The 16,883-nt window shown below is 56.1% G+C and overlaps 1 protein-coding gene across 2 annotated transcripts in view; it reads right to left on the bottom strand.

Annotated features, from left to right (window-relative positions):
- PLEKHM2 (pleckstrin homology and RUN domain containing M2) overlaps positions 1-16,883 on the bottom strand; it is a 51,291-nt gene that overhangs the window by 2,903 nt on the left and 31,505 nt on the right. The window contains exons 2-16 of one of the 2 annotated variants that reach the window (XM_025381293.1): positions 15,946-16,052; positions 15,483-15,592; positions 14,308-14,407; positions 13,675-13,762; positions 12,025-12,211; positions 10,602-10,661; positions 6,330-6,558; positions 4,042-4,860; positions 3,726-3,795; positions 3,517-3,607; positions 3,142-3,206; positions 2,685-2,773; positions 1,935-2,067; positions 1,134-1,324; positions 599-664 (exon numbers count right to left, since the gene is read on the bottom strand). In XM_025381293.1, the coding sequence (XP_025237078.1) occupies positions 599-664; positions 1,134-1,324; positions 1,935-2,067; positions 2,685-2,773; positions 3,142-3,206; positions 3,517-3,607; positions 3,726-3,795; positions 4,042-4,860; positions 6,330-6,558; positions 10,602-10,661; positions 12,025-12,211; positions 13,675-13,762; positions 14,308-14,407; positions 15,483-15,592; positions 15,946-16,052 (2,405 nt within the window). The remainder of the gene's footprint in view (positions 1-598; positions 665-1,133; positions 1,325-1,934; positions 2,068-2,684; positions 2,774-3,141; positions 3,207-3,516; positions 3,608-3,725; positions 3,796-4,041; positions 4,861-6,329; positions 6,559-10,601; positions 10,662-12,024; positions 12,212-13,674; positions 13,763-14,307; positions 14,408-15,482; positions 15,593-15,945; positions 16,053-16,883) is intronic. The other variant, XM_025381291.1, reaches the window with a different exon arrangement.

Here is a 16,883-nt window from a genome sequence, read left to right as displayed (position 1 = left end):
GAAGGCAGGGGCAGCATCGAGGGGCAGCCCCCAGGGTTGGTGCAGGGTGTGCGGCACAGGGTCTGTCCCACCGTCCTGGGGGCTGGAGGATACCAGAGGGCTCTCCAGGCCCCTCCAGCTCCCAGGAGAAGTCTGGGAGCCCCACCCACCACCTTTCTGTGTAACACCTTTCATCTCCAGAATGCCCAAGGTCTTCTAAATCCCCAAGCATGGCCAGGTGGGGCTGGGAATCAGCTGTCCCTCTGGCCCTCTGAGAATCGGCCTCATTCATTCATGCGTGCTGCCTCTTGAGGGCCCGCTGTTCCTTCCGATTACCCGAATGTCCATCTCCCATCAGGCCGGGAGCTTCTGGGGAAGGGCCTGCCTCCCCCATCAGACTGGACCTGTTCTAAGCCAGGAGCTCCTTGCTGCCTCCCTCATCCCCTCCTGTAGGCTCCTTGCAGCATTCAGATCGTGGAAGCCCCAGGCCACCTGTCAGGGCCGCTGGATCGGGTGGGGCTGAGGGCGAGGCTGAACTGCCAAGTGGGGAGGACATCTCGAACGAGGGAGACGGCAGCTCTGGGCCCCAGGACACACCCCCTTCTCCCGGGACACTCACCCCATGTTCACTGAGAGCAGAGGGATGACATCGGTGCGGTCCGGGTACTGGTAGAGGATCCCATTGCTGCAGGGACACAAAACAGGGCGAGTGAGCCCTGTCCCAGGAACTGGGGCCAGGCAGAGCCCAAGTCCCAGGGTTCCCCTCCCACACACATGCTGTGGCCATGAACCTGAGGCAAAGGAGGCCAGGAGCTGTCATCTACAGAAGGGAGGGTGAAGAAAGCCCTGGGGGCCCAGCAGGGAACGTGGCCACCTCAGCAGACCTGGGACACAGCTCAAGGTTCATCAGAGGGACCAAGCCTGCGTCCTCCCCTGAGGCACTCAGGGATTCCTGGGCCCCGAAGATGACTGGCTGTACAGAGATGCTCTAACAGCCTGAGCTAGGTCGACTCCAAGCTCTTATAGGGAAGAGAAGCGTCCTCTTCTCAGGCTGCTCCCTAAGTGACCTGCTGCGGAGAGATCCCCGCTGGGGACCTGACCGCCCAGCCACCCCAGGGCCCAAGCCCCAGGCCTGGAGCTGCCAGGGCTCCCACCTGAGAACCACAAAGCACGTCTTCCAGTGTTCCTTGCCCAGGTAGGAGGTGCCCGCCTTGTAGTGCAGCATGCCTTCTTTGGTGATGGTGCCCTCGGGGGGTGAGCAGTGGCAGGGGGCAGGGCCCAGGGACTCATCTGTGGGGTCCTCCCAGTGCACAAGGCCGTAGAAGCGCACGGTGACAGCAGATGCCTGGGTTGGGGAGACAGGGAACAAAGCAAGTAAGGCTGGGGCCAGGCAGGTGGCTGAGCCCGGACTGGGCTCACTGATGGCACCTGGGGTAGCCAAGAGCCAGGGTTTTGTTTTTTTTTTGGGGACTGAGTCTCGCTCCGTCACCCAGGCTGGAGTGCAGTGGTACAATCTCTACTCACCGCAACCTCCACCTCCCAGGTTCAAGCGATTCTCCTGCCTCAGCCTCCCGAGTAGCTGGGATTACAGGCGCCCGCCACCACGTCTGGCTAATTTTTGTACTTTTAGTAGAGACGGGGTTTCACCATTTTGGTGAGGCTGGTCTCGAACTCCTGACCTCAGGTGATCTGCCTGCCTCGGCCTCCCAAAGTGCTGGGATTACAGGCGTGAACCACCACGCCCTGCCGAGCAAGGGTGTTTTAACCTTAGGATACAACCCAAGTAGGAAGGTGGACGTGACCTTCCTCCCGTCCAGGATGGGAAAGCCCCGTCCCGTCCCACCCAGGTAGGCGATTGTGAAGATGGCAAAGACATCTATGTGCATCCCTTAACCTTCATGGCTGCTGCTCTGCCATCTCAGGGGCTGCACCCAGCTTCCTCCTCAGGTTCTTACCTCACACTTCGATTCTTGGGCCACAAATTTGGCCAGTGCCAGCTTCTCCATGGTGGCATCCGTCAGGATGCTGGGGTAGGGTGGTTCTCGACAGCCTTTGATCATGGCTGACTTCAAAGAAGCCAAAAAGAACCTACACAGGGAGTGGGGTGTGTGGTTAGAGGCCTGAGAACAGGGCCACAGCTGCACAGGGCTGAGTCTTGAGCCTTCCTGGCCTGGAGGGGGTCACAGAAACTTGGGGGAGGGGCCTGGCTAGAACCAGCGACCAGGGTGGCAGGTGCGGCAATGACGAGGTCCAAGGTCATCAAATGACAACTGGAACAGGCCTGATCGTTCTCAGTGGCCAAGGGGCCTTGGATTTTGACAGTGAGGGAAGACTGACAAGGAGGGCTGGCAGGACTTGAACGGGTGAGACCTTGAGCCAGGACAAGGATGCAAACGTTCAAGGGCACACCTGGCCCAGCAGCATGGCTCTCTGCCTTCCTTCCTGTCGGACAGCTCATGCCAGCACCCCCAAGAGTCGCCAGGGGCTGAGGTCACCTGGGCTGACCACACGAGTCCCGTGATTTTCGTCTACTTGCCTGCCTCTCTGAGCAGATGCAGGTTCCAGAGGGAATGCATCTGGTTTCCCCTCCTGGATCTCCCACTTCCCATCCCCCACTCCCTACCCCCACCCCCAGGGCACCCACACCTATGTATGGGCAGCTTTGGACTCTCCAGTACTTCCAGAGGGGCGGGGTTGCCACTCACTCAGCCAGCGCCACATCAGCCGTGTCCAGCAGAAACTGCTTCCTGCGGTTGGTGCACACCAGCTTCACCGTCTGCTGGTCAAGGCCAACCTGCCAGAAACCACACCCCGGCATGCACTTGGGGCTTGGCTGCTGCCTGGTGGAGGAGGCAGTGTGGCCAGGCTGAGCGCTTGCTGGGAAGGAAGAAGCACACCCCGGGCCGCCACCAAGTAGAGCCCCAGAGGCCAGGGGCTGGCATGAGTGAGGGAGGGGCGGTCAGAAATCTAGCACGGGAAGAGGCGACCTCAAGCTTGGTTCTTACCCCCAGCATCGAGTACAGAAGCGTTTCTGAGAGTTAAGTTGGTGCCCAACCCCGGGATATGAGTAAGGGGCTGTGCCTCACCCTGCAGCTCTATGGGTAAGTGGCCTGAGAAGCCCTGTACCTACAGCAGGCGCGCAACTGCGGAGCCTGGACTCACCGACACATAGTCAAGTTCATTGTAAGAAACGGCCTCTTCCACCAGGTATGGCTTCTCTGTGGCCCCTGAGAGAGGAGACCCCAAGGCCTATTATCCCCACAGGCCTCTTTTCCCTCCCCCTACCCCATTTTCTTAGACAAGGCTCCCGCTCTTAGGGGCCTCTCCTTGCCCTGCAATAGGAGGATGGTGTGGAGTGCTCACACAGGGAGCCCCAGGCTCACGTCTCAGGGCTGCTGGCAACACCTTCCTTGGGGTGTCTTTCCATCACTGCATGCCAGGCAGCCGGAAGGCAGTCAGAGGGCAAGGGGACTGGGGAAAATGGGCTGAGAGTCAGCCTCATCCACAACCCACTGTCTGCCCGGGGGCGGCGGGCACCTTTCCGGAGCAGGTAGACATAGCAGTCTGTGAGCAGCACGTACAGCAGCTGCAGGTTGCCCTCCATGTGCCCGGTGCTCATCCGGATCATCTGGGGGCCGAAGCAGACAGGGGTCAGGCAGGCAGCTCCTGCCGCTCCAGCGGGGGCGGTGGCCCATCCCGCCTCGCCCTTGTGGTCTCTTGCTCGCTCCTGAGTTCCTGGGACTTACTTTGAACAGCTGCTCTTCGTTTTCTCTGAACACGTGGATCATTAGCAGGAGCAGGTGATTGTTGTCTACTCTGTGAGGGCCAAGTCAGGAGGGCGAGGTGTCAGGTGGGCAGAGGTGGGCGAGGCCACACCCCACCCCAGAGCCAGGGGGTAGTGCCTCCACCTCCCACCCGGAGCCGAAGTTAGGGAGGGAGGCTCACACCCCTTTTCATCCAGGCTAGGTCTTCCTAGTGCTTAATTTATCTGAAGGTCAGAGGCACAGTGTCCCCAGCTTCAAGGGCGGGGAGAGTCCCATGCCAGTCGCACAGTCTTATTACCTGAACTCCGAGGAATGGACCATCTCCGAAGGGCTCCCCTGTCCCTCATCCACCCCAGAATCCTCAGCGCTACTCAGACACGGGCTGGGCTGGTCTCGCTTGAGCTGGCAGAGAACCTCCTGGGTCCCAGGCTCTGGCTCAGACACAGGCCCCTCCCTGACCAGAGACAGCTGGGCCTCCAGCTCCTGAGCCTCCCTCGTGGTATCCTCTAGGGGCCGAGGCGTCTGTCCCTCTCCTCCTCCTCCCTCTTCTTCTTGGCCAGCAGCCTCAGGGCTACTAGGAACATGCAGCGGTTGGCCAAGCCCTGCAGGGTCATGGTGGCCGCCACCTGATGTAACAGTGCTTGGACTCTCGACGGTAAAGCGGTAGAAGTCCATTGGGGCTGAAAGCCCCTCACTAAAGTCGCAAAGCGGCGGCCTCTCCGGGGCATCCCCGGGAGAGCCGGTCCGAAAGGACTGGTCTGGGGGCTCAGCACGGGAGCACCAGGTGCTGGGGTCCAGCTGCCCGTTGAGCTGGTCGATAACCTTGCTCAGAGGCTGCCCCAGGCGCTCCATGGAGGTGTCCTTCATCTCGGGGATCAGCAGGCCAGGCTCGGAGCGCTCGCTGCTCTCCGTGGTGCTGCTCGGCCCCTCTCCCTCCTCCTGGGGGGAGGCAAGCGTAGTGTCTGGCGAGTCCCGCCCAAGGCTTGGGCTGCCGTTGCGGCTGTCACTGTCCCCTTGCTTGGCACATTTCTTCTGGCTGCAGGCGGGGTGGAGTGGACTCGCCTCCTCATCTGATCTGCTCTTTTTCTTCTTGCCAATTTTCTTCTTCTTGGTGACTCTGGGACAGTAATGACAGGCAGACAGTTAACACCTGAGGAGTCCAGTGCTGAGGAAAACCAGGCTGGGTCACGGTGGTGGTGCTGGCCATGTAACCTCTGAGGGCACAGCTAGCGTGTCAGTGGTCCTAGGCAGTGCTGGGTGGAGGCACTGGCTCAGGGGACAACAGCGGCTCAGGCCCTGAGGTGCCCCCTTTGCTGGCAGAGGCGGGGTGGGGGTGGCATGGGCTGGGCACAGATGGCTGCGGCCAGAGGAACCCCAGAGTGGGTCCTCCGAATTCCTCCTAATGGAACAGCTGAGCTAGTTGCACACTAGGAAAGGAAACCAGGCCACGGCTGGTCAGACAATGCCCCCTCCACTCAGCCCCTCTGAGGATGTGGATCCTGAGCTGACCTCACTTCCCTTAGGCATCATGATGGAGGAATCACCCAGAAAGTACTCAGCGCTTTCTGGACTCATGCTCCGGGTCCCACTCTGGTTCCAGGTTGGCTGGAGTGGGCTTCGCTAAGGGACCCCAGGTCTGAGCATGATGCTGCTGTGGACTGGAACCAGCCCATGGGGTGGCCTCCTGGCTCCAGTCACCGGGGAGCAATCCCCCACCTCAGGCCAGCAAGCCTGGGCAGTCTGACATGCACACAGGGCTTCTCTTAGTCGGTGTGAAGTTTCAAGAAGGGGTCGGGGAGGTCAGAGAGCTGGGGAGGCTCTGGTCGACAGTCCCTGCTGGCCACCCACCACGTCCCTCCTTTCCATGTCGTGCCCATATGACAAAGATACTTTTCTTTCAGTGAATCTCAGAAATTGTATCTTAACATCCAAGAACTCCCTTAGGAAGAGTCCAGCCTGAAGGTGCTTTCTGATCTTAGGCAGACCCAGCAAATGCCCCGGCAGCCTGGACATGGCCCCAGACGCCAGCCGTAGTCGCTGCCTGTGCCACCGGCTTCCAAGGGCTTGAGCCCTACAGTGGGGTGAATGTGTGTATCCCCTCCAAATTGCTATGTTGAAATCCTAACTCCTGATGTGATGGTATCAGGAGGTGGGGCCGCTGGGAGGTGATGAGGTCCTGAGGGTGGGATCCTCAGGAATGGGATCAGTGCCCTCATAAAAGGGACCCTAGAGAGCTTTCTCTCTGTTCCCCACCACGACACAGCGAGAAGAGGGAAATCTGTGAATCCCTCATCAGAGCCTGGCCACGCTGGCACCCTGACCGCGGACTGCAGGCTCCAGAGCTGTGAGAATGTCTGCTGTGGAAGCCGCCCGTCTGCAGTGCTTTATTCCAGCAGCCGAGATGACTAGGACAGGCCTCCACTTCCTCTTGCTCAAAGAACCTCCTAGAGGTGGGAAGGGTTTCCAGGAAGGTGTGCAACTGCCCTCGGCGAGTGTCCCAGTCTGCCCTGGACGAACAGCTGATGCTGGGAGTGGACAGGTTGGACTCCAGGACCCCAGCTCCTCTCTGGGCCCCTCCCCGCTGACCTGATGACCTCGAGCTCCGTGCAGGCATCTGGCAGGTCCAGGGCCTGGGCCTCCTCCTTCTCCTGAGAGGTGGTGTGCACGGGGGTGGTGTCAGAGGAGGACACGGTCTCTGCCGGCTCCTCGTTGAAGGGGTTCTGGCGCTGGGTGGGGCTCCTGGTGGAGGCTTTGCTATTGGTCAGGTCAGAGGCTGTGGAGCGGGGGCCGCTGACCGTGTCTGTGAGGTCTCCATCTGGGAGGACAAGGAAGCAGGAGACACCCTATCAGGCACCCCCTGGGGTCCCCAACCCCCAGAGCATGCGTTAGCCCAGGAGGGAGGCAGACTGGCCAGTTCCTCCCAGGGAAACCTGACCGGGGTGGCCCTATTTCAAGTAGAAGCCCCAACCTAACAGGACATGGGATTTGTACTTTAGGAGCAACTTGGAGGGACACCATCTCCACCACCCCTGGGGGCCCTCCAGAGCTCACGACAATTTGGCTGAGTTTGTGTTAAGGGCCCCGCGGGGAAGCAGCCTCCAGGCTCAAGCTCCAGGCTAAGTCCCATAGGGATAGTGACTTCGAGGCCTCCATGGGTGGCTGGGAGCCCCAGAGAGGAGCCAGGCTGCATGCTCTTAGGTTACCCTCAGAGCCTTCCTGCTAGGCCACTACAGGGGTATCCAGCAGCCCCGTTAGCCCCATACAACACTTGTAGGGCTGAGAGGCGCCCAAAGTCCTCTGAAGGGTCCCTTGCAGAGGTCAAAGGACACAAAGTGAGAAGAATGGAGGAAGACAGCAGAGAAAGTGAGGGGTGCAGAGTGGGGGCAAAGGCTGGGAGGACAGGATGAGAGCCCAAGGGGTGGGAACCACGGGGCAGAGGGAAATGCCCAGAGCACAGAGTAGAGACAAGATGACAGAGCAGGGCAATGAGAACGAAGTGCGAAGGGGCAAAGACAGGGGTCTGAGAGGCTGCCCCCCAGGCTGCTTCTCTCCAGCAGCCCCAACCTACACACTCCTCAGGGGCAGGACCAGGCGCCCCTGCAAGGGTGGTGCAGTGGTGCTGAAACTCCATTTCTTTTTTTTTTTTTTTTTTGAGACGGAGTCTCTCTCTGTCGCCAGGCTGGAGTGCAGTGGCACGATCCCAGTTCACTGCAACCTCTGACTCCCCGGTTCAAGTGATTCTCCTGCCTTAGCCTCCTAAGTAGCTAGGATTACAGGCATGCACCACCACGCCCAGCTAATTTTTGTATTTTTAGTAGAGCTGGGGTTTCACCATGTTGGCCAGGATGGTCTCGATCTCCTGACCTCGTGATCCGCCCGCCTCAGCTTCCCAAAGTGTTGGGATTACAGGCATGAGCCACCACGCCCGGCCAAGAACCCCATTTCATTCAAGCGTCAGCTCACTGACTGGTCCTTTCTGAGTCATACCCTGACACGGCCCCCGAGAGGGGAGCTGGCTTAGACATCCTGCCCCACCCAGCCATCTGCCCCTGGTTACTGCAACAGGGCAGGAGAGGGAGCATGGGCAGGTGAAGCACACAGGCCATTTAGCCAGTGGCAGATGGGAGCCACCCAAGCAGAGAGCTGAGGCCCAGCTGGTGAAACCGCGTGGGTGAGGGTCAATGGCAAGGGCCACGGCTGGTCATGCTCCATTTGCCGGTCAATACGCATCTTGCTGGCTGCTATCTGCCCGGAAGAAAAGAGGCAAATATGCACCCCACAGCCCCACTGGGGGCTCAACCAGCTGTCAACTTAGTGCCTCTTGGAAGCCTCAGGGCAGCTGTCTACTGATGCAGCACACCGTCCTTTTTTTTTGGAGACAGGGTCTCACTCTGTCGCTCAGGCTGGAGCGCAGTGGCACAATCACAGCTCACTGTAGCCTTGACCTCCTGGGTTCAAGCGATCCTCCTGCCCTGCCTCAGCCTACAGAGTAGCTGGGACTATAGGCGAGCACCACCATGCCTGGCTAATTTTTGTAGTTTTAGTAGAGACGGGGTCCCCCTGTGTTGCCCAGGCTGGTCTCAAACTCCTGGGCTCAGGTGATCCTCCAGCCTCAGCCTCCCAAAGTGCTGGGATTACAGGTGTGAGCCTGGCCTCCCCACCGCCTTTTTTTTTTTTTTTTTTAAGTCTGCTGTCTTTTAATATAAGGGCAAAAGAGGAGGCTAAAGGCAATGAGCAGCTCTGCCAGAAAACACCAGCAACACTGGGGACTGTTTCCAGATTTCCTGGGATCCCAGAGCCTGAATTCTAACATACAGAAAACCATGCCTCTCGGTCCCAAAGCAGGCTCCTGCCAAGCCCATGTGTTCTTGCTCCAGCCCCTGTGATTCTCCTCAGCACATGTGGTTGCACCCAAGAGGAGCCCTGACAGGTGAGTGGGCAGATCATGAGATGTGGTGGGTGTCAAGACCTGGTTGCCCACCAGTTCTGTACATAAGCCAGAGACCAGGGGAAGGCCACCCCAGGCTCAGAGTTTGGAGCTGCCCCAAGTCCTGCCTTCCTCCGGGTCCAAGGAGAAGACAGAGCCTTCCCAGGTGGGCTGCCAGAGTGAGCTCAGGAATCCTGCTCCAGGAACTCAGGAAATCTCACCCTGCCCTGAGGCAAGCAGTGCAACTGGGCTGTTAGTTCTCAGGCCGCAGGGAGCTCTGAAAGGCTGCAGAGGAAGGTCAGGCCCTGCTTGTCAAGTGACTGCAACAGGCGTGTCAGGAGGGGGGTTAGTTGTTAGAATCAGAGGGGAAAAAAACAATATCCAGCATGTGTGCTGCAAGAAGAGAGGCTGAGAGGGTACGTGACGTTATGATGGAATTCTGGAATCCAAGCTAATTTAGCTCAAACAGGGGACCCCTCAACACTACTCTTGGCCAAGTGTCATAGTGTGCTAGCAGCCCTCACTCTCAGCGCTGCCAGAGTAGACGCTGAGGTCGGAGGCTGAGGAGGCACTGAGAGTGAGGGCTGTTAGCACTCATCAATTTCGGACACAATAGTTTATTTTTCCCAATGCCACATCTTATTTCCCCCAGAGTTAAGGTATTTCATACTCACATTATTTGGGAAGGGATCACCTGTCCCCCATCACTCAGTGATCATATCTCTAATAATGCGGGGAGAGCCACCTGCCCCTCATCCTCAGGTTGCGGCAGTTCTCACCTCCCCTGTTCAGAGGCCAGGTTCCCTCACCTCCCCTGTTCCAAGCTGGAAGTGGCCCAGAGGGTAGGAGGCTCTTTAATAACAGGGATTTGGACCAGGTGCAGTGGCTCACACCTGTAATCCCAGCACTTCGAGAGGCCGAGGCAAGTGGATCACCTGAGGTCAGGAGTTCAAGACCAGCCTGGCCAACATGGGAAAACCCCGTTTCCACTAAAAATACAAAAATTAGCCAGGCATGGTGGCACACACCTGTAATCCCAGCTAGTTGGGAGGCTGAGGCAGAAGAATCGCTTGAACCCGGGAGGTGGAGGTTGCAGTGAGCCAAGATCGCACCACTGCACTCCAGCCTGAGCAACAAGGCAAGACTCTGTCTCAAAAAGTAAAATAAAATAAAATAAAATAACAGGGATCTGCTATGGCCTCAGATTTAAGGGGGGGAACATTCACCTTATTGGCAACATAGCCTTTGCTTTGAGTAATCGTGGCAACCTGGAAATAGCTTTGTGAATTTATGTAAGCCCAGAAGTGGAATTTCAGGCAGAAAAATGCCCAGGCACTGCTACTGCCCAGCAGACAGGGTGGGAGGGCTGGCAGATTTCCTTTTAATCTGCTTTAAAGCTTCAAAGAGATTCTGTCTGTAGGAAGTTTCAGCTGTACCTGGGCAGTTCCCTTACTTGGACCTCAACCACTCCAAAACACCCATGAGGAAGCCATTAGGAACAGACTGAAAGAATCAAGCTCTTTCTCCTCGATGCTCATCTGACCCAAAGGAGCTTACAACCCGCATGTTTAAAGGCATGGTTTTCCAGAACAAGTCTCTGTTCACTGGGTCAGGCCCTACACAGCCCGAGAACATCAGCTGGCACTGGAATCAGGAAGGGTGATCCTGTATCCCCCGAAATGCAGCCACTTAGTGACACTGAGAGGCCACTGCGCAAAGGCAGGAGCCCTGCACTGGGAGAAGGGATTTGCCTACGGCTAGAGGTCCAGCTTTCCCACTGCAGAATTCCATCTATTAGAACACCAAACTTGGCTTTATTATGATTATGGACATTATTATAAATAATAAGGAGCTGATTTGATACATGCAGCAAGCTTGGCACGGAAACATTGCAAAACAGGAAAAGAGGGTAACAGCGGACTCTGGCCCACCTTCCCAGTCTGTGCTGGGTACAGACGGCACTGCTGGAAACACATCTCCAAAATCATAATCTACAAAAACGAGGGACAAAACTGAAGATTAGAAACACAGGCAGTGGAAGGACGACTGGAGGGAGGGGAGGGGAGATGGGATGGGAGACATGGGGAGGAAATAGGAGAGGAAAACTTCAACTTTCTACATTGTATCCAACAACCATGGGGAAACTGACTAGGGCCCTGGCTGCCTCTCAGCTCGGGCACTGGTCCAGGAGCCTCCAACCAGCCGGAAAGACCTTTCAGGGCCACCCCTTTCCATACCCAGAAGCTGGTTCTGGCAGAGAGAAGCCTTGCTGCCTGTGCCTAACTTTGTTTTCTACCCATTGCGTTCCTTCCCTCCGTACCCTAGCAGGGCACAGAGACACTGCCCTGGCAGCTGCGGTTACACAATCTCCAAATTGCTGAGGGGACACCTCCATCCATGGATCCATCCTTGTCCTGCCTCTTCCAGCAAGGCCCGCCCCTCCGACTCCTCTAAGGCGGCCCATGGGCCCAACCTAAGGAGACTGAACCGCTGTCTTCAGCTTGCACAGTCAGCAATGCAGGTCTTGCTAACAGCAAGTGTGAAAGGGACCTACCTCCCTTCCTGGGACATATAACCCATGGTACAACAGAAATAAAGAAAGGGGAAGGTCAAGGTTTTAATGCTGAGGCAATTCTAGGGTGCCCCAGGGCTGAACTGGGGCTGGGATCCCCTTCCCTGGAGGTGAGGTGGTGGGGTGAAGTCAACGAAGGGCTCTGGTCTCCCACAGGGGAAGAGGCCAGTTTTATCCATGAACACCAGGGCCTAAGGTTTGAGAGAAACCAGGCTGTTCCAGTAAGTCATTGGGTCAAGACAACCTCGGTCTCTGATGCAAAGGGTGCGACCATCCCACACATCAGCGATCGCAGAAGGAACTCGGAGAAATTGGACGGACACACAGGACACAGTGGCAAGGTTTCCCTGTGCTTCAGACCTGCCTGGTTCTCTCTTCTTCTAGGGGTTGCTTAACCTCTTTCTAACTGGAATGTGGGTTCAGACAAGCTCCCCAGAGCAGGCAACAGTCAACCCTGTGACAAGGGTTTCCACGTCCCACTGCTAAACCTTCCTTGCTTAGAAAACTGCCCCAGGCATGTGACTAGAACCTTCTGGAAAAGGGTCTAACCTTAAAATATATATATATATGTAAAATTTTGGCTTTTTGTGCCCAGAATCCGCTTTTTAGCCACCACAGGGACTCTGAGGAGATGAAGATCTGGGAAATGGCCAGCCCTGTTTAATTGCAAATTTCAGCCACCAGACCAAAACTAGCCAAGAAAGACGTCACTCAGCCAGGCTTAAGCAGCTCAAGTCTGTTTCACAGCAGGGGCTTGGCCGGTCTGCCCTGGGGCCACTCACCCTCACTAGATGGGGCAATCGCACTGTCATCCCACTCCAGGTTGGTGGAGGTGACGGAGTTGAAGGAGTTGAGGGACAGACTGTCTGAGCCGTGGACCGAGCTGGGAAGGCGGTCTTCGAAGTCCAGCAGATACTGAGGTTTGTAGTAGTCGGGCATGTAGGGGGCCAGGTCTAGGTAAGGGGCATCCTGAGGAGAGAGTAGAGGAGGCCCGTTTGGTGGGAGACTCCGTGTAGCGGCCTTCCGCGGACAGCAGAATCCAGGCCTGGGAGACGCAGATGTGCCTCTGTCACACCCTCTATGCTAGTTATTCTTTGGGAAATCAAGGGCTGAAAGTACTAAATTCAAAGAAAAGCTGCTAAGAAGAGCAGTGTGAATAGTGTTGGCTTTTAAAGCTGTGGACTTTAGGCTGATGGAAGACACAGCTGTCAGAACTCAGCTATACCCTTTGATGCCCCCGTTGTCTCTCTCTCTCTCTTTTTTTTTTGAGACAGTCTCACTGTTGCCCCGGCTGGAGTGCAGTGATGTGATCTCGGCTCACTGCAGCCTCCACCTCCCGGCTTCAAGCGATTCTCCTGCCTCAGCCTCCCAAGTAGCTGGGATTATAGGCACCCACCACCACACCCCGCTAATTTTTGTATTTTTTTTTTTTTTTAGTAGAGACGGGGTTTCGCCATGTTGGCCAGGCTGGTCTCGCATTTCTGACCTCAGGTGATCCGCCCACCTCAGCCTCCCCAAGTGCTGGGATAACAGGTGTGAGCCACCGCACCTGGCCCAAGGAAGGTCATTTGATTAGGACGGGGCAGCTGCATTCCATTCTGAGCCCATTCCAAGAGGTGCCTGGGAGCCTCTTTGGCTCCATGTGGGCCAGCATCACATTTGTACAGGATGTGATGGGGAGAGAAGCTTGAGAACTTGAAGAGGGTGGCTGAAGGCTCGTCACGGAGCTGATGACACCTTTCAGAACCCCAGAAGCACCAGGCTGAATTTGCCTTGTCCTTCTAACTCTCATGTCCTAAACATGAAGGCCAGCTCTTCTGGGTTAAGATACTCCAGACACCGGGTGCGGTGGCTCACGCCTGTAATCCCAGCACTTTGGGAGGCTGAGGCGGGTGAATCATGAGGTCAGGAGATCGTGTCCATCCTGGCTAACACGGTGAAACCCCGTCTCTACTAAAAATACAAAAAAATTAGCCGGGCGTGCTGGCGGGCGCCTGTAATCCCAGCTAGTCTACTCGGGAGGCTGAGGCAGGAGAATGGTGTGAACCCGGGAGGCAGAGCTTGCAGTAAGCCGAGATCGTGCCACTGCACTCCAGCCTGGGCGACAGAGCAAGACTCTGTCTCAAAAAAAAAAAAAAAAAAAAGATACTCCAGGCAATGTGGCTTTTCTCCAAGTTGGATAGGGAGATAGGAGGAAGTAACCTGAACCAGGAATTCTTGCCATCAGTAAGGCAAGAGAATCACTTCTCTTCTCACTCAATTCAACGGACCCTGAAACCTTTCCCTCACCCGAAAAAACAAGCTTTGCTCAAGCCCAGTCATACTCAACAAGCTCCCCCACCAAGACCTGAGAAGTGAAACCACCGCCCACCCTGCCCCTCCCCTGGCCCCTCCTCTGCTTCCCACAAGCAGCGCGAGCCCTGGTGTCTCACCAGGTCCAGCTCGAAACGAATGAACTCTAGCCCGGACACCAAGGTCAGGAAGAGCGTCAGGTGATCGTGGCTGCAGACCAGGGCATTCCTGCAAGACACGAGAAGCCACGATGGTGCCTCTGGGTCTGTTGACCAGCCTGGCCTGAGCTTACCAACATGCCAGCTGTGTTGAAATTTGACACGTGATGTCCCCCACCTTGGAAGGCACCCATCTTGATATAGCTATCGCCCACCACCCTCTCAGCGATCTCCTGCTGGGTTAGCAGCCACACTGCACTGTCCTGCCAGTGTCTTCAGAGATGGATAAGCACAAGGCTTGTCAGGCTCTCAGCAGCTGCTGTACACACTCTGTTCCTGCAGCAACCCCAGCAAAGCCTGAGCCAAAGCTTGGGCACTGGTCAGCTCTGAAGCCTGGGAGGAGGACCAGGGAGCAGCAGAGACCCAAACTGGACCCAGGAGCCCAGATGGGACACTGGTGCTCTCAGTGAAGGCCACCCAGCTACCGGCAAGGTTCTAATGGCTCTCTGGCATCACTGATGTGGCACACTGTGCTGTCTGCATGACAAGAGCCTTTGGGAGGTGGCTGAAGGGGAGCTCTGAGGCTAGGGGAGACAGACCATCCCAGACACTCACTTGACGTAGTACTTATGCAGCAGACCCAGGTTCTCCTGGAACAACCGCAGGTAGCTCTCCAAGGAGTTCTCGTTGAGGGCCAGGTACAGCCAGGCACGGCCTGCAAACAAAGGCAGGAGTAACCGGCAGGAAGGCCTGTCAGAGTGCTGGCTTTGATTTGCCAAGCAAGGGCAGAAAGGAAAGAAAGAGCAGGTCAGGGGACCAGGCACTTCAGCAGCCTTCGCGCTTGGTGGGGTACCGTAACCCTGAGTGCTTTATTTTCCTAGTCAGACCTTTAGCATGTAGCTGGCCAGGAAATTCTAATAAAGAGGGCAGACTGCACACTTCAGATAGGTCAAGAAACACCAGGATCCTGCACCGATCCTGTAGGTAACAGTGATCCCGGCTCAGGGAGAGAAACCAGACTCCACAGCACGTGCTCAGGCTGGGATTCCATAGGAGTCCAGCTCTCGCTGGCAGCTCGTCCTCCTTCCCATCACTGCTGCGCCAAAAACCGTCATATGCGGGGAGCAAAGAGGCCTCATGAAGGGGGCTGGCATTTTATACATTTATTTTTTACTTATTACTATTATTTTATTTTTTGAGACAGAGACTGTCACCCAGGCTGGAGTACAGTGGTGTGATCATAGCTCACTACAGCCTTAAATTCCTGGGCTCCAGGGATCCTTCTGCCTTACCCTTCCAAAGTGTTGGGATTACAGGCATGAGCCACTGTGCCCAGCCATTTTCCTAAATCTTTAGAGATAGGGTCTCACTCTTTCTTCCAGGCTGGAGTGCAACGCTGTGGTCATGCCTCACTGCAGCCTCAAACTGCTGGGCTCAAGTCATCCTCCCATCTCAGCCCCTGAGTAGCTGGGACTACAGGTGTGTACCAAGACATCCACCTAATTTTTAAATTTTTGTAGAGATGGGGTCTCATTGTATTGCCCAGGCTGGTCCAAACTCCTGGCCTCAAGCCATCCTCCCTCCTCAGCCTCCCAAAATGCTGGAATTACAGGTGTAAGCCACCATGCCTGGCCTGGTGCTGGCATTTTAACACCCCACTGCTACTGGACACCACCAGGTAATGAGCCTCCCAGGGCTGACCCTGAGGCTAAACCTGGGACAGAGCCCCAAGCTACCCACAGAGAAGGTGGAGCTGGTCCCTTCCCCACAATCTCCTTGTGACTACTCACTGCGCCCCAGGTTGGTGGCCACGTGCTGCAGCACCTCGATCTGCTTGATGGCCTCTCTCCGAGTGAAATGTACCACAAGCACCCAGTAGCCAGAGGAGAGGTCTTGCAGTCTGAGGAAACAGGACAGGAGCTGCTGTGACCTGCATGGGGCCACCCTGGGAAGCTGCAGTCAGGGGTCCAGCAGTGAGCGCAAGGCAGGAAGTGATGGATCCCCACAGGTCTCCCAGGCACCCAGCACACCTTCATGTCATTTGTGGCGAATCCTCCCCCCATCCTTTATGTCTGCCCAGAGATGATTTACTGGGGTAACTACAGAGAGACTGTGGCCCACTTGAATGGGACAAATCCCTTTCTCCCAAGGGAAGAGAAGGAAGAAAAGGCAGACAAGCTAAGGGTTTCTCTGTGGAGGCTACTCATGGCCTGGGTTGTGCTCCGTGGTCTTTGGAAACTTCCTCCACCTTACCCGTACAGCAGGGCGTGGTCCAGGTGCTCACACAGACGCTGCAGGACCTTGTCATGGTTCCGGATGGCAGGGGTCTCATCCTCACATGCAGCAAAATAGCTCTGCAACTGAAAGAAAAAAAAAATCCCCTCCAAATCAGAAATGGATTAAGAGGAGGGCTACAAAAGTTCTGGAATCAAGAAGGTAGATTAAAAAAAAAAAACAAAAAAACCCGGCCGGGCGTGGTGGCTCAAGCCTGTAATCCCAGCACTTTGGGAGGCCGAGACGGGTGGATCACGAGGTCAGGAGATCATGACCATCCTGGCTAACACGGTGAAACCCCGTCTCTACTAAGAAATACAAAAAACTAGCCGGGTGAGGTGGCGGGCGCCTGTAGTCCCAGCTACTCGGGAGGCTGAGGCAGGAGAATGGCGTGAACCCGGGAGGCGGAGCTTGCAGTGAACTGAGATCGGGCCACTGCACTCTAGCCTGGGCTACAGAGCGAGACTCCGTCTCAAAAAAAAAAAAAAAAAAAAAAAAAAAGTCAAATGGTGTATCTACAATGACCAACAGAGATGTCTACCTCAAACCACCCTGTCCCAGGGGCAGCTCTGGCACTGGAGGTTCCAGCAGGCAGCGGCTGTATCTTTACAGCCCAGTCCCCAAGAGGCACCCAGTCAGCAGTCCGCACAGTGACAACTTGAGGCTGGAGGGATCCACAATCCATGCATAGGTCTCAAGGGGTGGCAAGCTTCAGGTCAGGGCCACAGCACGGCACAACTCCAGGAGCACTGCGTATAGTGCTGTCTAGATCGATGCCACACAAACCCAGAGTTGGGGCACTGATACAGAGAGCACTAGGCGCATTTTCCTCCCATTGTCAACAGACCTTTAAACTTTATGTTATTTTTTTTGCCCTGTTGAAAAATTTTTTTTTTTTTTTTTTTTTTTTTTTTTTT

This window comes from Theropithecus gelada, chromosome 1 (genome assembly GCF_003255815.1).
Source record: "Theropithecus gelada isolate Dixy chromosome 1, Tgel_1.0, whole genome shotgun sequence".
Lineage (NCBI taxonomy): Eukaryota > Metazoa > Chordata > Mammalia > Primates > Cercopithecidae > Theropithecus > Theropithecus gelada.
This window is presented reverse-complemented; position numbering and strand designations above follow the sequence as displayed.